At 47.0% G+C, this 25,622-nt stretch overlaps 1 protein-coding gene across 1 annotated transcript in view; it reads right to left on the reverse strand.

The window, feature by feature from the left end:
- Positions 1 to 1,582: 1,582 nt before the first annotated feature.
- Positions 1,583 to 25,622, reverse strand: part of LOC119650764 (venom protease-like) — a 69,429-nt gene continuing 45,389 nt past the window's right edge. Inside the window, exons 4-5 of the mRNA XM_038053864.1 lie at positions 19,993 to 20,201; positions 1,583 to 2,343 (exon numbers count right to left, since the gene is read on the reverse strand). Of these exons, the coding sequence (XP_037909792.1) occupies positions 2,164 to 2,343; positions 19,993 to 20,201 (389 nt within the window). The 3' untranslated portion in view covers positions 1,583 to 2,163. The remainder of the gene's footprint in view (positions 2,344 to 19,992; positions 20,202 to 25,622) is intronic.

Here is a 25,622-nt window from a genome sequence, read left to right on the forward strand (position 1 = left end):
AAGAATTTGTGGCCCCCTACGTGAGGATGGACAATTCCGTAGCCTACACAATGACGAAATCTATGAGCGATACCATGACCGTCCGGTTGTGGATAAAATCCGGCTCAATAGGTTACGGTGGGTGGGTCACTTAATCCGTATGGATGAGGATGGTCCCACCCGGAAAGTCTATAAGGGCACTATCTATGGCAGGAAAAGAAGACGAGGCAGACCCTGCCTAAGATGGAGCGATGGCGAAGGCCAGGACGCCAGACAGCTTTTAGGGATATCGAATTGGTGGACCTCGGCACAAAACCGGGATGTCTGGAGTTCCTTATTAAGGCAGGCCTAGACCGGATACCGGTTGTTGCGCTGTTGATGATGAATTTGAGATTGGACTTAATTTTCTTCAGGATAGCCGCTTAGCAAGGAACTTAGGATAGCATCTGGCCAGGACTTTTCTTTTCGAAAAACGCACGCTAAACTAGTGGGGGAAAAAATACGGGTTCGACTGCGCATATGAATCAGGAAAACTCTCGATCGGCGTGTCGTAAACGCGAGGAAAGGACTACGACGGATTGCATCCTCAACCGATGTTTTTCTTGCCTCAAATTTCAATGAGGTGCGGCCTTTGTATTATTATGTTATTATGGTTATTGGTTTTGCAGACTGCTATTTTGATAAGCTTTGAAAACATTTGCAGATTCTGCCGGCGTTTCTAGCTTAACCAAAGTCAGAATAAAGCTCCAAGTCAATGGAATCCAAGCACGATTTTCTTACCATCAGGCGATAGCAAGGTCTCAATCCCCTTTCTACAGCGATCAAGTGATTGCCCGGTTGCCTGAATCAAAAGGCAAAACAAAAAGACCTTTTTTTTTACATTTTATTGGTTTCCCATCATCATGCGAAACGAAGAAAAGTGCATTTAATTGCCAACTGACATGGGCAAGTACATAGCATTTTCATGCTAATTATTGGAAAAAAGGGTAATATTTATTTCTGGTGGTGGTGAAAATATTGAATTTCTTCCCCAGCGCCATAACAATATGAAGAAACAAAAGAATTTGTCCTTGACAACTTACGGCAGCAATTTAAAAAAACGCTCCAATTTTCAGTACTAGGTAGCGATTCTGGGAAAATGACTCTATTAGCCATCAGAAGCGTTGGTTCGTAATGCAATCCAAAGTAGGGAAAGGCTGAGTTGTACGTCAGGATGCATCGATGCTTACAGGCATATCTGTGGAAAATTAATAGCATTTTTGAAAACTTGGGTGGCTGGGAGCATTGCATCCTGATCCAAATGAATGGATCGGAGAGGCCATACTGAGCAGAGCTTATTATCCTAGAGAGTATTAGGGTGGTTTTAGGGCGTAGTCTGCCCCTTTGCGGGAGTTTCATGTTTTGTACCTCAGTGCGTTTCAGCTCATAAGAACAGCCTTCAGCACCTGAAATCCACTTTCAATAATCAAACACATAAAACCATTTTGCTTACGAAAACTTAAGACAACATAGATGCGATGTAAATTCCAGTAACCACGCCTTGAAGTGGCGAAAACAGCAGTAGCACTATATCATGCAAAGTGTGTTAATAAAACAATCTTCATTCATTTTTGCGATTGCAATTTTATTGGCTTTTACTTAATCCTAAATTCGTTTATTGTCGCGTTTACATTTCTGCATACATAAAAGTATCTAAAAATGTTTGTGTTGTCTAAACAGTTATAAATAGATAAATGTAGGTGCTTAGGCGTAATAAAGAAGAATGAATAACTTAAATACTGAAGTTTGGATTCATTTTACTTTACAAGGCCTTGTGAAAGCGGTTCCATCTCGCCATCAATGAAATTGTTTGTCTTTCGACCCAATTTGGAAGGAATTCAATGGGATTTCCGATTGCTACCTAAACTTATGGATTCAACGGAATATGTACTTTCTAAGATAACTTAAATCTCCTCCACTCTATTAAATGCAAGTGTATTAACGAGTATCTACGTATTTATAAAGTTAGGAAATAATAATTTACAGTAATCTCTTAAAATGTATCTATCTAAAATCTAAGATCACTTCGAAAGAGGTTGAAATCAATTTTTCATTTTCATTTTTTTCGATAGGTTTTCCTTTTTCTCTTCATCGTTACACGAAGTTTAGTATTTAGGGTTTCTTCAACTTGAAGATATCCGGATGCTACTCTTTGCAGAAACAACCATCCTTGGAATTGTCACGGATCCAGTCCAGATATCTTGTGATCCGGCTGTAGACGCCTGGATAATGTGGTCGCGCACAACCGTTGCCCCAGGACACAACTCCGATTTGTTCGTATCTTTTGTCTGCACGCATGGCTACCAATGGACCGCCCGAATCACCCTGGGGAAGTAGAGTACAAAAAAAGATAAAATTAATATAAATTGGTTTAAGATTAATGACTATTTAGACGATCTAGTTCTCTAGAAAGAAAAAGAGGAGCCCAGGGAGTAGCACACATAACACTTTTCTATTACTTTTGATGGGTTCAAATCGAGATATCTCTGGTAATCATGGAGTGGAGAATGTGAGATCCAAATTGCTTTATTCCAGTTTAGATGAATCCAGAATACCACCAGCGTAGCAATAAAGACATGTGCGTGCAGAAGTATCTCAAGTCATGCATTCAAATTTTCGGGATCAATTATAAGATTAGTCAATTCACCATGCAACAATTAGAGGGTCCCATTCAAGAGGAATTGCTTCGGTTATTCACTTCAAACCGCTACTTACTGACTAATTACTGACCTAAAAGCAACCAATCAATCCAACTAAATTAGATCGAGCCATACATGTAGTCCGAATGAACATTCCCATGAAGAAATGATGAAACACGAGCTCAGATAATTACGGACCTCTTGGAAACCATTCTAGATTCTAGTGTTCCATCACAGTTAGATGCTGCCATGATTGATAGTCTCCCCATTGAACTCTGCTGACCAACGTAATGGTAATGCAAATAAATTTAAGGAAAACCCGCCTCAATAGGCATGACAATTTGCCTTATTAACCCAAATTGTTCATTATCCGGAAAAATCGGAAATCGAGAGCCGACGCCTTTCCAAATCGAGGGAATTTTACTGCTATGAATCCATACTTATGAACAATGATGGATGATGGATGAACGAATCTGATGGATTAGATAAATGCATCGCAATGCATATAGATGCGAACAACGGACCTAACGGAATATCAAGTGATTTGTAAAATATTTCATGCCATGAATTGGAGAAAATTTATTTGTTTTGTGTGAAAATGGAGAAGAAAGTTGGAATGGAGCCGAGTGATGGGTTTATTATCTGAAATGGGATAATTTGAATGAGATTCAGGTGCGCTCCTCATTGTATTCATGGCGATGCATTTGGTGCAGTCACAATTACCGAATGTTTAGGTAAAGTTGTGCAAACATGCATTAAATTGGATGTAAATTCAGATTTGGTCGGCGATTTCTCTTTCATTTTAGGAAAGTCGTCAGTCTTATAACTCCTGGGAATTGCCCACTAACTGCCAAGGCGTGATAGTTACTTCACCAGAGTGGCATATCATGGAAATGGCTTTGAGGCTAATACTATGGCTACCTTCGTCGCAATAATAATCTACGGTCAGAGGTATGATGACACCATTAAGTTCGCAAGTTCCTCTTCAACGATTACCTACCTCGTCGTGGAGCTCAGTAAGAAAGATCCTCTACAAAACTAGAGGTAACACCTGAATCCAAGCGGGAATCAAAACCCCAACCCGAGGTGCGACTAGCGTGTCGAGGGCTGAATGGTGACAGGGGTTAAAATGTGGTCGTAAACGGGGAACTCTGGGTACCAGGCGACCCCCAGTTTCAACATGCCTTGTCTCGGTGAAAAGGGGTTCTGTCAAGATTGACTCACTTTCGTTGATAAAACTGAGGCCATGGCAGCCAATTATGAGGAACAAAAAAAGAAAACCTATTAAACTACTGAAATTAAATCTCGATCGTGACAATCCAACCCCGGGTGAAGGGCAAACCTAAGCTTATCAATGGAGAACCTGAATCTAGACTCAAATTCTTCACTTACTGAGGTGGGAACCAATCTAATTGGCACCCAGTCCTTAAAGGACGAGCCGAAGCAAGTTCCTTCTGTCAGCACTCCTGATCCCAGGCTCCCATCGGCGCCACCTGCTGAGGCTAAAGTTTTGTCCATGGACCGGACAGCAAGCAGCCTTCGAGCAAATCGCTTCCGGGCAAACCGCTTCCGGGCAAACCACAACCCATGAGCTGTGTCAAGATTGAGGGGAAGGATCGCTCGGGGGACCTACGGCTAAGAGGAAACCGAAGCGACAGCGGTGCTTGGACGATCCTAACTCTTCAACACAAGGTAATAGCCAGGCCTTCAGTGGCACCTGTGAGGAGTTGCCAGATCTCCCATCAGGCGCGACCCCAGGTGGCGGATAGGGGCATACTTATTGATGTGTAAATATGTGTTCATGCACTTTTCTTTTCTGAGATACTCAAAAAGGTCAAAGCTGATCCCGACCTAAAAGATCTGAGCGGAAATGTGAACAGAATCCGAAGAACCCAGAAAGGAGATCTCATGTTCGAGCTGAAAAGATCCAGCGGTGGCAAAACTGATGACTTTCGCACTCAAGTGAAAAACTCACTTGGGGAGAATGCCACAGTGCGTGCCCAAAAACATAAGATCTATATACAATGTAAGGATTTCGATGAAGTTACATCGAAAGGAGAAATTTGTACTGCTCTGAAGGAGCAATTCAAGTTGAAAGAACTTACAGAGGAGTCTGTTGTTGGTCTACGGAAAGCCTATGGTGGCACTCAAACGGCCACCACACGAGTGCCAGCGGAGGCAGCGCAGATGTTGTTAGCTGCCGGAAGGGTTCGGATTGGATGGGTTGTTTGCCGTTTAAGGGAGCAAACTTCACTAAAGAGGTGCTTTAAATGCCTCATGTTTGGGCACTTCGCGAAGGCATGCACCAGCAATATTGATCGGTCCGATCGATGCAGAAGGTGTGGGGAGAAAAGCCATATTGCCAGAGAGTGCAATAGGGACCCCAAATGCCTATTGTGCGTAGCCAAAGAGGGACAGGATAAACGGCACATTGCCGGAAGTGCCAAATGTCCGGAATTTAGGAAGGCGCTTACTGCAATGAGAAAATGAGGTTTATTCAAATAAACCTCAATCATTGCAGGGCCGCTCAGGATTTACTTGAGCAGACCACGTTCGAATCTAAGATGGAGGTTGCCATCATAAGTGAACCATACAGAAACCGCCACGGTGGCGTATGGGTCACAGATTCGACTGGTGGAGCGGCGATATGGGCTTGTGGTCGACAAGTCATACAATGTACTGCAAGTCAGGCAGCCAGTGGCTTTGTGTGGGCGAAAATAAGTGGTGTATATGTATACAGCTGCTACGCCCCACCAAGTTTGACACTGCCTGAATTCGAGCAAATGCTTGATAATCTTGTTCTCGACGCAAGGGGACGAAGTCCAAAGGTTCCTCCTTTCAGAAAGGGGGGTTAGGGTCGGTTGTAGACCTGACCTTTATCAGCCCTGCGCTGGCGCGTGGTATGTCTTAGTGCGTCAGCGAACGCTACACCCACAGCGCTCACCAGGCAATCTTCTTTGAGACATGTGTCGAGCCACAGGGCAAAGAGCTATCAACCGAAACCGAAAAAGGTTTCAGGGTGGTCTGCAAAATCTTTGGATGAGCAGAGCTTCTTAGAGGTGTGGTTAGATCAACCTGACATAGCGGGCGCCTCTACGGAAAGAGCCGACGATCTGGCTCAATGCATCGCCAAAGCATGTGACGCGTCTATGCCTAGGAGGTGCTCATTCCCCAGTAGAAGACCAAACTACTGGTGGAATGATGAAGTGACCGGTCTTCGATCAGCCTGCCACCGAGCCAGAAGAGCGGCTCAGAGGGCGGTAGGTAGAGTCGATCACGGGCAGAAAGAGCGCACCTATAAGGCAGCCCGCAAAACCCTCAAGCTCGCCATCCAGCGAAGCAAGAGGAAATACTTTAAGGAGCTCTGCTCAGAAGCGGACATCAACCCGTGGGGGAGTGCTTATAGAATAGTGATGGGACGATTCAGAGGCCGTTCCTCTCCGCAGATCACGTGTCCCACCCTTTTGCTGAAAATCATCCAGGGGTTATTCCCCCAGCAAGAGGAGAGCACCGACATATTCCAACCACCTCTGAATGTGACGGCAATTCCTCCAGTCACCAGAGACGAGCTGCTGGAGATCTGCAGCAGAATAGGAGACAATAAAGCGCCGGGCCTGGACAGAGTACCGAATAAGGCCCTTAAGCTTGCCGTGAAATCCAGGCCGGACATGTTCGCTGAGCTGTTTGAAGCGTGCATGTCCGAAGGAATATTTCCGGCGGCTTGGAAGCGACAGAAATTGGTACTTCTGCCTAAGCCTGGTAAACCTCCAGGTGAACCATCATCACACCGACCCATATGTCTTTTGGACACGGTGGGGAAAATGTTAGGGCGGGTAATCTATAATATTATAGATTACTCCCGGTTGTTGAGGGCCAAGGCGGCCTTTCAGATCGGCAGTATGGGTTCCGAAAAGCCAGATCAACCATTGATGCCATCAAATTGGTTACTGGCTTGGCCGAAGATGCAATTCACGGAAAGGGTAGTACCAGCAAATATTGCGTGGTAGTAACCCTGGACGTGAAAAATGCATTCAATTCGGCCAATTGGAATCTAATACGCAAATCCCTAGCGAAGATTGGTATTCCCGCCTATCTCGCTACTATCGTCGATAGTTACTTAACTGAAAGGAGGCTATGGTATGACACTGATGACGGACCGCAGGAGTACGTTGTTTCCGCGGGTGTCCCACAGGGCTCCGTATTGGGCCCACTACTGTGGAACATCATGTACAACGATGTACTTAATCTTCCCCTTCCGGAGAAAGCCACAGTGGTGGGTTACGCAGACGACATAGCACTGGTTGTCGTCGCAAAGCATCTTGAAGATGCTGAGTTATACTCAAGCGAGGTAATCAGTGCTGTCAAACGCTGGTTGGAGAGCTCTGGTTTGACGCTTGCGGAGGAAAAACAGAAGCGGTCCTCATCACGAAGCGCCGGAAGAGAAATTACGCCTGTGTTAGAATCGGGAATCATATCATCACTTCCAAGCCGACCATCAAATACTTGGGGGTGGTGATAGACAGGAAGCTCAGCTATAAGCAACACTTACAGTATGTTTGTGATAAATCATCCACTGGTAGTATGGCCCTGGCGAGGATGATGCCGAACGCGGGAGGGCCACGGCATACCTCTAGGTTGCTTATAGCCAGAGTGGTGACCTCGATCATGCTCTATGCGACCCCAGCTTGGAGGGAGACGTTGTGGATGTCGGGGAATGCTACCAAACTGAGTTCAGTCTACAGGAGGACAGCCCTGAGGGTATGCTCTGCCTTCAGGACTGTCTCAGATGATGCAGCTTTCGTTATCTCTGGAATGACGCCGATTGACATCTTGGCAGATGAGATGGCGAATATATACAATGCAAAGCCAACCTCTTCCTCATCGCGGACGAAGAACGCTGAGAGGGAGAGATCCATAAATAGATGGCAAGAGCGGTGGGAACGCTCGGGAAAGGGCCGGTGGACGCACAGGCTCATTCCTGCCATCAAGGAGGGGTTGGAGAGACGACACGGTGAGATTAATTATAATCTCACCCAGTTTCTCACGGGACACGGAGGATATCTCCAATACCTTCACAGGTTTAAATTGGAGACCTCACCCGATTGTCCAAATTGCAATGGAGTCCCAGAGGACCCAGAGCATGTATTCTTCCACTGTCCGAGATTTGTGGAAGAAAGGAGGAATCTAGAGGAGACTCTAGGAGAGGTGCTGGTACCAGAAAATCTGGTACCGAAAATGCTAACACATCAAGAGAATTGGGATGCGGTCAACTCCATGATCGCATCTATTCAAGATAAATTGGGAAAGGCAGAGGAAAGGAGAAAAGCGCGGTCACGTGCGCCGCGTATAGAAGAAAGGTGACAAAGCTAGAGTGAGCTGACTCCGCCCCGTGATGTAATACCTTATGGTGGTTCCGCGGGGCAGGGAGGGAGTCGAGGGTGGTTTTAGTGGGTAAAAATCCCACACGCTGGTGTGTCCAGACCAGTGTCTTTTTGAAAATTTCCACCTTCTCAACAAAAAAAAAAAAAGGCCTTCAGTGGCAGCCAAGGCTATCGAAGCCGATGGATTGGTCCTATATGACGACATGGCTGGATAGACTCTGGGAACCGCACAATCGGACAGGAGTCTTTGGTTTTCAGCCCAGACAAGAAGGCGTTAAGGATTGATTGATGATAGGCGGCCTTGGGCAAGAAACGACGATACAAATTTAACATTCCCAAGAACCTCCTCAGATCCTTAACGGCTTTTGGAAGCGGGAGGCTCGAAATCACTTGTAGCTTGGCTGGGTCCGATTGGATGCCTTCAGGGGTAATCAGGTAGCCGAGGAACCTCACCTGCGATTGTAGAAATTGGCATTTATCAACGTTAATAACTAGACTAGCCTGAAGAAGACGTTGAAAAATACACTCAAGGGGCTCGAAATGCTCAGACTCAGAGGAAGACGCGACCAGAACATCATCCAAATATACAAAACAACAAGTTGAGGTTTCGTAGCGCAGATTAGATGAATCTTTGAAAGGTTTGCGCTGCGTTGCACAGTGCAGCTATCCTAGTGAATTCGAAGAGTCCGAAAGGTGTGCACATTTCCATTTCCGGAATATCTCGGCAAGCTACAGGGATCTGATTATGTGCCTTGACTAAGTCCAAGGTCGAGAAAGTACGGAAGTTTGCAATCGAGTGCGCAAAGTCGTCGATGAGTGGTATGGGATAGCGATTTGGTATAGTCTAAGCATTCAGACGTCTGTAGTCGCCACAAGGTCTCCATTCGCCATTGGACTTAGGAACGATGTGAAGTGGTGAAGAGCAAAAACTGTCTGAAAGTCTGTAAATACCCTGCTTAAGAAGTTCTCCGAATTCTCTCCGCGCAATCACGAGCTTCTGCGGTGGTAATGGACGCACCTTAGAGGAAAATCGGGAGCCAGCAGTGTTCATGAGGCGCTGAACATCATACTTAAGGGGGTCATCTCGTGTGTCGGATCCGCGGAATCGAATTTTTTTTGGCATCAATTGTATCTAGATATTGTGTAGAATATATGGGTAAAGTGATAAGCCACATGCTAGATATATGGCGATCGCCGTAATAAAGCTCGTACTTATCGGTCCGAATGACATTCGAATGTCTTCGCTAAAAGGACAAGAATTGAAGCCAAGGCCGTACATGTGTTTCTTCAAGAAACCTAAGGTTTATGGACTAGGTATAGCAGATTAATGGTCAGTTAAGGTTTTATGGCTAAAAATCGCATTTCTAAAGAAAGCCAAAAAAAAAACGACCTTCACACGGGATGACCCCCTTAAATGGAGATCCTCTATGAAATCTTTTGCAAGACGCGAAAAGCTAGGGTCATCTACTGAAGACCGCCTATTATGATGTTGGTCAACAAAAAAGTGAGGAGAAAAGACTATCCTCCCAGGCTGACCAGTAGACAGACAAAATGGGCAGTATTCAAAAAGCGCATCCAGGAAAACATTTGCATTAATGACCAAATCAACACTCCTTATCAACTCGAGGAGGAGATCGATCTGCTTACAATGAAGACACAATAGGCTTCTTGGAAAAGGACCCCTACTCATCATATATTGAGTCAAAAATATGCTGACTCTTCTGCAGAGGTTAGCGCAAATACAACTACGACAAAGAAATTGCACAACCGAAAAAAACCCTAAATCTTTTGTCAAGAAAACTGCCAGACTCCGTTAAAAGAGTTAAAAGAAAGCAGCCGAATTGAGAATGCCTAACCTACCTCTGCCCAGAATCAAATGCCTCCCCAAAATACATAAGAAAGACAACGTGGTCACAGAATTGGCTCTTGGAAGAAGTCAAAACGTTAGGCCTAAAAATAGGAAAACGAGCAGTGGGAAACGACAGAGAAGTCGTTACCAGACTCAACGGGGCGTAAAAATGGTGTTCCCAAATGTACCGATGAAGGAAGCCCTACACTTGTTCGAGCAATCGATCACGACACACGAAAATTCATCCGAATGGAGGAAAGAGGCTAAACTGCATAAGAAACTGGACTTTATGGAGAACCTGGAGAATGAACTCGAGGAAGCTGGGGCGCTCCCGAGATTCTGGATCAGATGCGTGGATGCTGTATTCATCATCATGATCAACGGCGCAACAACCGGCATCCGATCTAGGCCTGCTTTAACAAGGAATTCCAGACATCCCTGCTTTGCGCCGAGGTCCACCAATACGATATCCCTAAAAACTGTCTGTCGTCATGACCTACGCCATCATTCCATCTCAGACAGGGTCTGCCTCGTTTTCTTTTCCTACCATAGATGTTGCCCTTATAGACCTTTCGGGCTGGATGATCCTCATCCCTACGAATTAAGTGACCTGCCCACCGTAGCCTATTGAGCGGGATTTGAACCACAACCTGACGGTCATGCTATCGCTCATAGATTGCGTCGTTATATAGGCTACGGAATTGATGATGTATTAGCAATTATCAAAAGGGAAGAGGTAGGCACAGTCTTTGAGAAACTCAACCGGGAATAAGGAACATCGATTTCACCATGGAGATTGAAAAGGGAGGCGACATCGGTTTCTAATCCGGGAAAGAGAGGATTTTGAATTCGACATCTACAGGAAACCGACCCAGACACAACGAACCATTATATACACGTCAAACCACGGTTTCCACCATAACATAGCGGCATACAACTTGATGATTCACAGGATGGTCACAACACCGCTCAATGAGGAGAGAAAAAGTAAAGAAATGAACAACATCATTGAAACAGCCAAGAAAAACGGATATAACACGAACCTCATCGAAAATCGGACCAAAAATAAACTACGCTAGGCCTCAAGACAGTAACTTTCAACACTTTTCCAACAAGAATGAGGAGATCATCCGTGTAGGTAACACATTCAGGAAAGGTAAAAAGCTCGTCCTTCATCAGGTCTCATATAAATGGACCTCCGATAGATCCCTGTGGGCAGCCGCGCTCCACATTCACCCATACGCGCTCAATGACACCTTGGACGAATGCTTTCCTATTATGGAAGTAGCTCTTCCACAGAGCACAACACGGACGACCAGCTTAGGTAATCAAATGCGCCTTTGAAATTCCATGATTCCAAGGACGTACTTGCTACGACAAGGGACAACAAAGTTCTCCAGATTCATAAAGGCATTGTCCGTGGACCTGCTAGTGTGGAAGCCATACTGCCTGCGAGACGCCAGATAGGATGTTTTCACCCTCAGTCGCTGGACCATGATCCTCTCCAGGACCTTGCCAAGGGCCGGGAGAAGAGATATGCCCTGTTCGACCGAAGATTACTGTTATCCTTCTCTGGTGACTTCAGGAGCACAACCGCCCTGGCAGTCTTCCAGAATGCAGGGAAATAACCCTCCCGCAAGCAACATTCAAACAGACACTGGACATGAGATGGGACAGCCCGGCAGAGGCATTGCACATCTCGTCAATCAGGTGACTTCCGAGACCTCAGCCTCGTCACCTCAGAAATGGAATTTCTTCCTCTCTTTCAGCGCGACCGTCAGGAAACACCGAAGACTCAGATCTCGAAAATAGTTCACCCAGCAAAGCACCAGTACTATCACGCCATGTCAGCATTTGCTCACCGTTCACCTTGATGCTGGCAATGTCGTGACTACGTTTCCCTCTTCATATCCGGTAGATCCTAGAAAGACAAATTCTTCCGGTGGAGAGAGAAGGCATAGCTCTCCGGAAGGTAATAGTTCTGGTGACCTACTAGAAGAGATGTTATCAAGTTCGAGGTTGGAAAAAGCATTATGACACTCCCTTGGCGAAAAAAAGATTGAGGAACTTGCTAACCAGTCGGAAACGCACTTAATCTCATCGGAAGGATGGACCTCGTATCAAAGGCGGGGCCTTAAAGTCGCCAGAAAGATACCAGACAACTGATAAAAGGAGACAAGGGGAAAACAGTGTAGATCTACCACCAATGATACAGCAAGAAGCAGACCAAGCAGCGTCGAGAATGAGGAAACAACACATGAAGTCGACGGCGCGGTGAAAACGGCGAGACCGGAAGGAGCTACTATGGTTACTACAGGGAGACTACTTCGCCGTGCCTTGGGATGCCGTAGCGGTTCACTGATTGAATATCGTAAAGTGGCTCAGAAATATGAACACGCAGGCTTTGAGAAAAAAGTCAACTTGAAACTGCCCAACTTGATCCGATCCGAGGTGACTGTCGTTGGCCTTTTGAAAATGGCGATCCATTCGTCGAAGAGGGCTCGACCAACCGTGTGGGATCTCATGTCCGGCATTGGGATTGGTTGGGGTTGATGATGAGGATTGATTATGAGGCAGTGCTGGAAACTTTGTGAGAGTGGCCGCTTTATCACGTCTACGTGGATATGGTTGAAACGGCCATTCGGAGTTGCGAAGTTGCCAATCTCGAGCCCGACTGCCCCGATGTACTTTGGTTTGCTTGCAGGGTATATACTGCTTGGCTTAAAGGAGGACATCTTTACAGGCTCCTGACCAGAAGAAACGTAGCTTATTTCGCTTGGCCGTTGCTCGGCTGCTAGCGTGAGATGATCTATGAACGAGAGGTAAGGCCTAAGCGTATCAAAAACGACCGTGTAGTTAGTTGTTCCTCTAAGGAGAGTTGCTGCAGCTTGACACTTAGGTTGTTTAAAAGAAGCGAAATTTGGTCGTCAGAAATCTGCCCTCGCTATTACGCTTGGCGCCTAGTAGCGTATGCGTCTTTCCAGTGTTAACTGGCGAGAGGGCGTCCGCGACGAGATTATGTGCACCGGGTGTGCACGCAAATTTCATGTTAAATTGAAGGATGCGGTCCAGGTGTCTTGACTGGCGTGTTGATGTTTTGTCAGGATTTTGCTCGGCAGTAAAAGTCAGAGGATGATTGTCTATGAGGAGTGTGAGCTACCTGCCTTCCAAGATACGTTGGAAGTTGTTAACGATCGGCGAATGTAGCGAGAAACTCGCGATCGTGCGTCGAGTACCACTGTTCCGTCGGCGATTGCCCTCTAGGATCCCCAAAGGAATCCAAATTCCATCCAGGCAACACCTATGGCTAGAGGCATCTGTTTGAAGGATGAAGGGGCCTAACAAGGGAAGGAAAACCGTAGTTGGCTGCACGTGTCAACCAAATTAACCACAGATATACGGTGAGAGGCTAGCGTTCAAAACACAGTCAAAGTGCTCAAGGGTTATGATAGGCTTGTATGGTGGGCCGGCAATAGTGGTTACCTGCGAGGCTGGATAGACGAGGAATTCTAACTTTGATTTCTTGCCATAATTAACAAAGAAATGTTTAATAAACAGTGAGTTGCCTCTTAGAACCTTCCCAAAAACGTTCAACAAAAAGAAGTGAAAGAAATAGAAGCTGACGGCATTAATGAAACAGCATTGACCCCAATTTGTGAAATCGGATCTGTTGCAGGCGCTTATATTATAAAGTATAAAATAAGGTGAAAATAATTTCCAGCACATTAAAGCCTCTTCTTTTCCACTGCTAACAAGGATGACAGTGTCGAAGGATTGTCCTTCTATCTTTCCGATAAGTTCATTTTAAATGAATCTGGGCTATTGGATCTGTAAACTACAGTTGATAATTCGAATATGATAGACTTTCGGTCACGCTGCTCCCAGGGCAGAGGTGATGCAGCGTCTGATGAGTTGCCTCCGCCCTGGACGAAACCGCCAGTCAGCTTTTTCATTCTTTTTTGAAAACTTGGGTTTAACTCAAAAAAAAGAGGAGTCCGTGGACCACAAAAGAGGAAGTAAGTTGCTTCCCAAGTGGTCTGGTCCGTCACCAAGTGGGTGTGGACTCAGGACTCCCAGCATCGTCAACAAAGATGATAGAGTCGATTTAAGATTGGAGGATGTACGACGTAGTCTCACTATCAGACAGCAAACCCCGAAAAGAAAAAAGGACTCAACTCCCAAAAAGGCGGAGGTCATGAAAAGTACGTCAGAAGCTACCAGGGAAAATACTGCAGTGGCTACCTCGAGAAAAGGGATCGAACCTTCAAAGGCGGATGCGGAAGCTTGGAGGAAGGTAGAACCGCGGAAAAAAAGTTATCGGAGGAAGATTAGACCGGAGGTGATTTTCATTTCCAAACGGGGCGAAGGGTCATACGCCGACATTCTCAGGAAAGTGAAGACAGACCCCGAACTCACCAATTTGAGAGACAACGTCAGCCGCATTAGACGGTCGCAGAAGGGAGATCTTATGTTGGAACTTAAGAAATCCAAGGATGTAACCGCGGACAAATTCTTGAGCCAAATCGGGAGGGCTTTAGGACAGGAAGCCGACATAAGAGCTAGCAGGCCGGAGATCACTATAATCTGCAAAGATATAGATGAAATCACGACGAAGGAGGAGGTTCGCGAAGCGTTGGAGAAACATTTCGATCTTGCCGGACTACAAGAGTCAGTGGTGAAAACGCTAAGGAAAGCCTATGGGGGAACACAAACCGCCATCATCAGCCTACCAGTGGAGAACGCACTCAAACTGTTAGCAGCAGGGAGAGTGAGAATAGGCTGGGTTATGTGTCGCCTTAGGGAACAGGTGGCGTTAAAACGGTGCTTTAGATGCCTTAGCTTTGGTCACATTGCGAAGTCATGCACTAACCCAAATGACAGGTCAAAGCAATGCAGGAGATGCGGAGTGGAAGGCCATATCGGCAAGGACTGCGGAGCTGACCCAAATTGTCTACTGTGCAAAGGAAAGGAGGGTGTGGACCATCGGCCCATTGCGGGCAGCAGCAGGTGCCCGGAATACAGGAGAGCCCTTAGCACGAATCGCAGATGAGGTTGATACAAATCAACCTCAACCACTGCGAGGCGGCGCAGGATCTACTCGCGCAAACCATCCGCGAGAAAAACATCAATATGGCCATACTAAGTGAACCATACCGAAACCGCGGTGGTAGCGTTTGGGTCAAAGACCAAACGGGCCAAGCAGCGCCGTGGACTTGTGGAGAACAAGTCTTCCAGGAAATAATGGAGCACCCGGAGGAGGGCTTTATCAGAGCGAAGGTGAAGGGCATCCACATCCACAGCTGCTATGCTCCACCCAGCGCCACACTCGTCGAGTATGAGCGGATGCTTGCTGCTCTTGTTTTGGATGCAAGAGGACGTTGGCCGATCATAATAGGAGGCGATTTCAATGCGTGGGCTCTTGAATGGGGCAGCCGGATAACTAATGTGAGGGGACGTGTTCTCCTCGAAGCATTCGCGGAGCTGGACGTGGTACTGGCGAATGTTGGGTCTTCGTACACTTTCCGGGGAAGGGGCCTGGGGTCTATAGTGGACCTGACATACGTGAGTGCCACTTTAGCCAGTAGAATCGCTTGGCATGTCAGTGAGGACTATACTCACAGCGACCACCAGGCAATCTGCATAGAGATCAAGGGCGGATCGAGCTCGAAAAAGAGTTTTCGCAAAATGCCGGGTGGTATGCTTGGCTGGACAGTGAAAGCGTTCGAGGGGGACACGTTTTCCGCGCTGCTCAAATCCGACATATCCCTGCCTGGTACGGCTGGAGAGAAAGCCACCCAGATCACTCGATGGGTGACGGAAGCATGCGATGCTACTATGCCCAGAAGGCGATTGCTCCCCAGTAGGCAACCCAACTACTGGTGGAACAACGAAATCGCAAGTTTGCGAGCCGCATGTTTTCGGGCAAGGAGGCTTTGCCAGAGGCTCAGGGGAAAACCCGGTGGCGACGGTCGAGAGGAGGCACACAAGCAATTGCGTGGCCGCCTAAAGGAAGCCATTCGGAGGAACAAAAAGAACTGCTTCAAACAGCTGTGCGACCATGCCGACATAAACCCTTGGGGCGAGGCTTACAGAGTGGTGATGAAAAGGTTGCGGAAATCACCCCAGGTGACCTGTCCGCGCCTCCTGATACAGATTGTTACCACTCTGTTCCCTCACTACGAAAATAGGGGAAGGCAAATTTTTGCCCAGCTAAATGACGGCATAATACCGCCTGTAACTGTGGAGGAGCTGCGGGAAATATGTGGTAGGTTCGGTGATAACAAGGCCCCAGGTTTGGATGGCATCCCCAACCGAGCTTTGAAACTGGCAGTGAAGACTAGGCCGGATCTTTTCGCCAACATTCCCTGCCCAGTGGAAAAAGCAAAAGTTGGTGTTGCTTCCGAAGCCTGGCAAGCAACCTGGAAACCCAGCGTCGTATCGTCCTATCTGCCTGTTGGATACAATGGGAAGATGATGGAGAGAGTCATCTACAACAGACTCCTGCCCATCGTCGAAGCCAGCAATGGTTTGTCGGAACGCCAGTTTGGTTTCCGACGCGCCCACTCTACGGTGGACGCAATTGGCATGGTGGTAAACCTGGCAAAAGGTGCACTGATTTCTGGCGGCTGCTGTGCCGTGGTGGCGTTGGATGTCAAAAACGCATTCAACTCGGCCAACTGGAATAGAATTAAAAGGGCGTTGGCTGACATAGGTGTCCCCGGATACTTAGCGAATTTGGTGGAAAACTACCTCTCAGAGAGGACTCTCTGGTACGGGACGGATGAGGGCCCCAAAGAGTACATTGTCACAGCCGGGGTACCACAGGGATCGGTACTTGGTCCCCTGTTGTGGAATATAATGTATAATGGGGTGCTTGCTCTTCCCGTCCCAGAGGAGACTACGATTGTCGGCTTTGCTGATGACCTAGCTGTGGTTGTTGCAGCAAAATACCCAGAAGATGTGGAGGTTTACGCAACGGAAACAGTGAGAGCGGTAAAGTCCTGGCTAGAAAAGGCCGGGCTGACCTTGGCGGACGCGAAAACGGAAGCGGTCTTGATAACGAAACGCAGGAAAAATAATACTGTAAAAGTGGTGGTCGGTGGACATACGGTCGTATCAAAGCCGGCTATCAAATACCTGGGGGTAATAATTGATACCAAATTGAGTTTTAGGGAGCACCTAGAGTATGCATGCCAGAAGGCAGCCAGTGCCACCACGGCACTTGCAAAAATGTTGCCAAATATTGGTGGACCGAAACATTGCCGGAGGTTGGTGCTAGCCGGAGTGGTGCGCTCCATCCTGCTCTACTCGTCGCCTGTGTGGGCGCTTGCAAACTCTCGGACGGAAGCAGGTGAACTCGGTTTACCGGCGGACGGCTTTGAGGGTTTGCAGTGCTTTTAGAACCACATCAGATGAGGCAGTATTGGTGGTGGCAGGCATGATCCCGGTTGACATTCTGGCCAAAGAAATGAGTGTCCTGTACAATGCAAGACATATGGAGGGGCATGCACAGCGTAGAAATGCGGCAAGGTCAGAGTCGCTTGATCTCTGGCAACGCAGATGGGACGACTCTGCGAAAGGTCGGTGGACGCACAGGCTCATTCCCAACATTAGGGTGTGGCTTGAGCGAAAACATGAGGATACCAACTACCACATTACCCAGTTCCTCACGGGACACGGTGGTTGCTACAGGTAGTATCTGCACCGCTTTGGGTTGGATGATTTCCCGAACTGTCCCAGATGCGATGGCATACCGGAGGATCCAGAGCATGTGATGTTTCACTGCCCACGATTTGCGATGGAGAGAAGGAGCTTAAACCAGGTGCTGGGCAGGAGCGGGACCCCGGAGAGCTTGGTTACTGAGATGCTGGAGTCCGAGGAGAAGTGACTTGCGGTTAGCTCCGCAATCATCCAAATGCAGGAGGAGTTGCTGAAAGAACAATGAAGGAGGAAAGCTGCAAATAAGAGAAGGATGAGTGCCTAAGAGCAAACCTACCCCGCGAAGTAGCGAAGTAATACCTCAATGGTGGTCCCGCGGGGCTGGGGCTGGAGAGACCGGGGGTGGTTTTTAGTGGGTGTGAATCCCACACGCGCCCGCTGTAGTTCCGCCGTTCGGGCGGCGGACGTGTCTTTCTAAGATTTTCCACCTCCGTGTACGCACAAAAAAAAAAAAAAAAAATTGCTTCCCAAGTGGTCTGGTCCGTCACCAAGTGGGTGTGGACTCAGGACTCCGAGCATCCTCAACAAAGATGATAGAGTCGATTTAAGATTGGGGGATGTACGACGAAGTCTCACTATCAGACCACCCTTACTTGAAATTTACTTTGATGCAATACAGAGTCTGCAATGAAAAAGAACGGATTGGACGAAGTTCTGCCAACTTCTTAGTAATAAAGTACCATTATCTATATGCAAAAGGACTCGCTCGGCGAAGGATATGGAAGAAACTCTGAATTGAATATTTATAAAGTGCTTTGAAGTGGCTTGTCCAATTATTTTAGGTAAATAATACCCTGGTGCTACCGAAGCGATCAGATGACTTCTAAGTGGCGCACAATGGAGATCGGATAAGTTGCCGAAACTCTCAGTAATTTCAAAATTAGACTCAGCTGAGAAAGTGTATGTAAAGAGAGATTTAAGGTTACGCAGAGCCTATCCTTTGACGCCAAGCTGGACTGAGAACGATGCCGGCTCTTTTGTAAGGATATAAGACGAATGGTACTATTGTCAAGCTTTTTGAACTAAAAGCTATTTACGGTCAAACAGGAGCTAAAAATTGCCTGGACAATATTGACCCCCATCACATATTTTTGGACTTGTACTGTACAAAGTAATGCTTAACTTGGGAATTCCAACAAAATTGGTTTCAATGTAGGTCAGCATCAATAATATCCTGATAGATACTTGTAAGACGTCGTTCAGAAACGTCGGGGTATACGAAATATGCAGACGATCGCCTGCGGGGTGTTTGCGAAAATCGTCGAATATACAGACGATATCAACATCAGGATGCGATCTTTCAATCAGTAAAAGAGATCTTAATAAACCTCGGCAAGCAAAGGTCCGAGTAAACAAGTCGATAATAAGACCTGTGCTATGCTACGGATGTGAAATATGGACCCCAACACATACTTCCCAAAAACTGGCCAATGCCTTGGATGGGAGGGTCCTGAGGAGAATAATAGGAGTTAGATGAGACAACGGCTAATGGCGAATCAGATACAACCATGATTTGTTTCAGATATTTGACGATCAATCAATCAAACTTTGGCTTGTCACGGTCAACTTACGGACGACACTCAAATATCTAAAAAGGTATTCGAAGGGAGAAAGTAAGGTCGAACAACGATGGGAAAACCCAGAAAGCGTTGGGCAGATCCTATTGACGAAGATAGGGCATCACTGCTCGGATTTCCAGATGGTTGGAAGAACGATATCCTCAAGGTCGAAGTCAGAAATGGAACTTCGACATGACAAAGAGACGTTTATTAAACAACTGGAGTAAGTCCATGCTGCAAGTGGGCGAGGGCAAGAAGTTAGCTTGCTTAGGTACTAACTGACTATTGACTGTCGATTCAACCTAATGAGACCGAGAAGGCAATGTTTGGTATATGCTCTTCCGTAACGGGACTCCTTATAATAATTTTAATGAAGGACCCAGATTCTAACTCTCCATACAAAAGCCAAAAGAAGTGGACTGTCATCAAGATAACTTCAGTTTTCTCTAGCTGTCCCCTAAGTACTGATTCGTTCACTAATTGGCAATTTAGAAACATAGCTTGACAGCTTATCTCAATTACCGACTTCATAATAATAGCTTAAATCAATTTGATAGGGTTGTCTAGCAAATTTACCTCTAGTTACGGTATTTAAATCAAAAGCATTATAATCGCTATTACGCTGATTGACTATAATGACTCACTACTAAACTGTGAGTATGTCTTCTGGCAATAAATTACTCAAGAAAGAATCTTAATTTCCCATTACCCATCTGAATGCTTTCTATTTGTATTTCCTCAACATTAAATATCTTCTTTTCATCAGCGCATTTCAGTTGCGTGCACAACTGTCTGTATCTCTAAGCAATCTGAGTTCCACTACTAACCTGACAAGAATCTCGGTTACCAACTCCTGGATATCCAGCGCACATCATATTATCTGTAATCATTTTCTTGGTATAATTCGTATCTTGAACGCAAATATCATTGGCTAGAACGGGAACTTCGACTTCTTGGAGTGTGCACGATGGTTTACCGTCTTCCTTGAGAGTTCCCCAGCCGGTCGCGATGCCTTTCGTGCCAACGTACAAATTATCTGAAAATATCAGAGAATGAAAACCAAAACAGATTAAATAAATTGTTTGAAACTGTAGACATGCATAATACACAATATTGTACACGAGATGGGCATTCTGTTTGAGAAGGGATCAAGATTTTACGAATTAGTGCTATTCGCTGCACTCCATAAACACGATATTAACACTTCGAGCACGGATAAGTATCAATCCCAACCGGCTCCGGTAATGATCACCCCAAATAACCCTGTAATCAATCGAACTCTACCGCCATTTCGTGAATCACGAGAGCAGATCCAAACAATGTTGAAAATTGTTTTAAATTGCGAAAAGTTGAGAAACAGAGGCTGATCATCACCTCTTCCTGGCGGACTCTAAAGCCATTTATTTAACGGTGAAAGAAGAAAATGTTCTGTTTGCTTATGGTCTAATTTTCGTCGATGTTATCAAAATTGAAGGCTGGCATGGAAAATTCTAATCTAAACCTTCAATTTGACACCCCACCTGACTATATTGGGGTGATCCCTCCTTAAAACTCAACGAAGAATGGTGTCATCCACTGTGTGCTCGTATGTTCAAAGCTCCAATATCTCCATCAGCAGGGCCGTAGAGGGAAAATCCGGGCCCGGGGTAGAAGTTATGCAGAAGAATGGGGGTTAGGGTCCTAGGTGAAAATTAATCCGGCTCCTTTTTATCCCTTTTTCATTTGAGTTTCTGCTGAGGACCCCCAAGAAGACCACCTGGATCTGATGAGGCCTACCCAACAAAAATGGTGTCAGTAGGTAAGGTCCTGGCACAAGGGGATTATGTCATCAATAAATAGCCTATTTTGGTGCGGGATATTGTTAGTATCCTTTTTCCACAAGCTCCTTGCGAGGCAGACATACCCAGACCAGAGTGCCATAAAAAGGATGAAGAAGGCATGTGGCGGCACACAGACCGCTATTATTAGTTTGCCGGCGGAATCAGCTATTAAGTTAATTACCGCGGGCAAGGTAAGAGTAGGTTGGGTCGTGTGCAGGCTCAGGGAGCAAATATCTCTAAAGAGATGCTTCAGATGCCTCGATTTCGGCCATTTTGCGGCGGCATGCACTAGCCAGCATGATAGGTCGAGGAGTTGCAGGAAGTGTGGGGAAGAGGGCCACCTCATCAAAGATTGCACCAGAGATCCCCGGTGTATGCTATGTAGTGGGAAAGAGGGTATGGACGACCGGCATGTTGCGAGAAGCAGCAGATGTCCGGTATATAGGAGGGAGCTGAACCGCACAGGCAAATGAGATTGATACAAATCAATCTCAATCACTGTGAGGCAGCTCAGGACCTGCTCTCGCAAACCATTCGAGAGTCGAATGTCGATGTCGCGGTTATTTGCGAGCCGTACAGAAACCACGGCGGTGCGACTTGGGCGGTGGATGCGCCTGGCAACGCCGCAATCTGGGCGTGCGGAAGACAGGCCATTCAGGAAGTCATGGCCCCCCCGGCAGCCGGTTTTATAAGGTCGAAGGTCAACGGTGTCCATATTTACAGCTGCTACGCTCCTCCTAGTGCAACCTTAGCACAATATGAGGAGATGTTAGACAGTCTGGTGATGGACGCTAGAGACCGCAGCCCTAAAATCAATGCGGGCGATTTCAACGCGTGGGCCCTGGAGTGGGGAAGCCGATCGACGAACACCAGAGGTCAAATTCTGTTGGAGTCATTTGCGGATCTGGACATCGTACTGGCCAACGTTGGATGCGTGCCCACCTTTCAAGGAAGAGGGTCGGGTTCGATCGTTGGCTTGACATTTGTTAGCACTTCACTGGTGAGGGAGATGGCTTGGCAAGTGAGTGAGCACTACACCCACAGTGACCACCAGGCCATCTTCCTCCGCATTGGGAACCGGGGGACCAGTCAACGACGCTCTGGAGGTGGAAAGGCTAAGGCGGTTGGCTGGTCTATCGGAGCTTTCGACGAGGAGACATTCCTGGCCACATTGGAGGGAGCCCATGATCCGGATGGAATAGCGGTGGAAAGGGTCACACAGCTGTCTCAGCGTGTAACCGAAGCATGCGACGCTACGATGCCACGACGACGTTTGCACCACGGCAAGAGGCCAAACTACTGGTGAAATACGGAGATCGCTGCCTTGAGATCCTCTTGTCTCCGAGCGAGGAAACTTTCCCACAGGACAAGGGAAAGGCCGGAGCACCAGGAACGTGAGGAGAAATACAGAGATCTGCAAAGTAACCTTAAGAAGGCCATTCGGAGAAGCAAGCAGGAATGCTACCAGAAGCTCTGCATGGAGGGTAACACGAATCCATGGGGTACAGCCTACCAAGTTGTAATGAAGAAGATCCGCGGGCAAAAATCACCTCAAGTGACATGCCCACAGCTCTTGTTGCAAATAATTACAGCTCTTTTCCCGCAGCAGAAACAGGACGAAAGAGAATCCCAACTGGCAGCTCAGCAGGACGTCTTCTCGATCCCTAATGTTACCGAAGAGGAACTTTGGGAAATCTGCAGACGTATTGGGGACAGCAAGGCTCCGGGATTGAACGGAATTCCGAATAGGGCTCTGAAGGTGGCGGTCAAGGCCAGACCAAGGTAGTTGGCAAGCACATTCGAATCGTGCATGGCGGAAAGAGTGTTGCGGTAAATGAGGCAGTAGTCGTGGTGCAGACAAAACTCCTGGAGTTGGATCGAGCTCGGGAGGCGGCGGGACGGAGACGTGACATGGACGAGCTGGTATAGTGAACCAGAGCTTCCCCCGCGAAGTAATACTTCACGGTGGTCCCGCGGGGAGGGGCGGAAGAGTGGGGGTGGTTTTAGTGGGTGCGAATCCCACACACTGCTGCAACCTGGCGCAGCAGCGTCTTTCTAAGATTTCCACCTCCATCCATAAAAAAAAAAAAAGGCAGACATACCCAATGTTCGGGTAAATCCCGATGAAATACCTAACATAACCACGGAAGATTACTGAACATAAAGCCCCCGGGCTTAGAGACATCCTAAATAAAGCTTTGTTAGTAGTCGTCAGAATACTATACCAAATTGGTTCGCTCAAACATGTACGGCATGCGTGAAAGAAGGGGTTACCTCCACAAAGTGGAAGCAATAGAAGCCAGTGTTGATCCCCAAATCAAATAAGTCGCCAGAGATCCTTCGTACCGCACAGCAAATAATATAGGCGGACAATTCGAGCAACTCATCAACAATAGACTTATGTCGTTTCCGAAAAGGAGAGAGGTCTCTCAGATGGACAATTCGGCCTTCGAAAGGCATCAGCACGGTAACGAAAATCGCAGGGGCAGTCGTGCTGCTCTGCCGGGGAGGGAGAATACAGAACATCCTGCAGCACATAACGTTGCAGCATGTTACAGTATTCCTCTCTCTCTCCCTTCCTGCTGACTAATAACCTTCAAGTGATACTCCAACCTATTTAGAAAGTGACACAGAGAAGTTGGATGTTGTTGAGCATCGCCATTCAGGTAGATGCCATGAGAAGATGGGTTCGTCTTGATCTTCGTCGTCTCCCACGTTCTCACAGTGGTTCACGTCTTGACCTTCATCAATGTTACCTACTTTCGGGACGTCAAACCAGGCAATAACCAGACTGGTTTCGCCTTCTGGAACTTCGAGGAGATCAAAATGGCCAATAAGTTAATTTTGTGTATGACAAGTTTTGAGCCGGTTGGCTTAATTTTTGGCTTCACATGAGGTGTTATCGTGAACTTGAAAATGTAGTTGACTTCGTCATATGGACGGATGATTGGTGCATGTGTCCAGACTTATATCTCAGTTGATTGATGTAGCACCATGGGGGGAGGGGCTATAGGGAGTGGTTCTGTGTACAGTCTTCCTAGAACTCAATCGACGCGAGCTGTGTACCGTGGTCGGTTACTATGGTTGGACAGATCCGGTGATGAGTCTGCAATGCCTCCAGAAACTCAAGTGTCTTGGCTGTTGTAGCGTTTGCCATCTTCGGGCCATCAAATGAAAGCATCAACAACGACTAAGTAATGATGAGTAACTGGATGAGTTGCTAAGGGTCGCTTTGTTGCTGCCACTTCAGGACCTCTTAGCTGGCATAATATCTGCATCCTATGCAGTAGCCTCGAGAAAATTCCTGGGTGAAGAGCGGACTACTAATGACCGATACGCGCTCGGACACACGGGGACGTCGATGGGGTGATGTGAGCCTAGCTCTAACAAGTAGTTGTGACGTGTATCAGGAGCCAGCCCCTTCGGGATCCTGGCCAGGTAATGTATATTGAACCGGTGTTAGTAGACCGCGTTGCTCCGAGCAAGCGCTGATCCGTCCATAAGTTCCGGGATCAGCTTATCGTAGGTCAGGCCTCAGGGAACTGCGGTAGGGACTTTGTCCCCGAGGGTATAACTGTTCCTCACTCGCAAATTGATGCGGCAACTACAACGGAGACCGGACAGACCCAGACAGTACCACGCTGTGTTATAGCGACGAAAAGAGACACATTGGAAACTGCCGAATCTAACCAAATGGTTTCGAATATAAGCCGATTGGGAGGGCTCTCGACTACTCTGGCGCAAGCTGAAGAGGAAAGGTTTATTAATAAATACACGGCAGTGGTGAAGCACATACGATCTGCGACGTTCCTCCTCCAGAAAAACGAAACAAAGGAGTAAAAAACGGGCTGATGGAGTTGGAGGAGCCCCTGGACAGAATTTCATATTATAGGCGGACAATGTGAGTCAGAGAAAATCCGCGGGAAGCAGGAAAAACCGTGTCTCTCAATGAAAACAATATGAGTACCAAACCGGTCGCAAACAGCCCATTGCAGAGGGCACTGGGGAAAAAACGAAAGGAGGAGAGGGCATCTGAAGGAGATTTCACTAAGATACTCTCGAGGGCTAAAAAGAAGAAGGTAAAAGGGGACAAGAGAGAACAACAAACCACGTCATCAGAAAAACCTTTGCTTAAAATTAAGGCAGGTGCGAAGGACGAAGCACCAAAGGAAAAGGTAGGGAGACGAAGGAGGAGGAATCGAACGCCAGCTTTGCTTATTAAGCCGACCAAAGGCAAGACTTTTGCGGAAGTAATCAGTGAAATACGTTACAAAATCAAACCCGCAGATAGCGGCGCAGAAGCGTCTTCCATCCGTAAAACGAAGGCTGTTGGAGTTCTAGTCGAACTGGGCCCGAGGACAACAAATAAAGTTACGTTCTGTGAAGCAGTCATGGCGCTTCTGGGAGAGGAAGCTTTGTTTTCCAGCCTTCCTGACAGAAAAGAACGAAGAAGAAGAGGCCATCAAACGCGAATGTCGGAGGTAACCGATGTCCGGTTTGGTATCACCTGTGCGAACTCCAATACCCAAAAATTCGCTTTGGTGGAAGATGCGGACCAATACGCGAGGAAGTTTCTAAACAGCGGGAAAATCAGTGTGTAGAATATGAACTCGAGCCGCCCCACCCAGATGTTGCAA

The sequence above is a fragment of the Hermetia illucens genome, chromosome 3 (assembly GCF_905115235.1).
Source record: "Hermetia illucens chromosome 3, iHerIll2.2.curated.20191125, whole genome shotgun sequence".
Classification (NCBI taxonomy): Eukaryota; Metazoa; Arthropoda; class Insecta; order Diptera; family Stratiomyidae; genus Hermetia; species Hermetia illucens.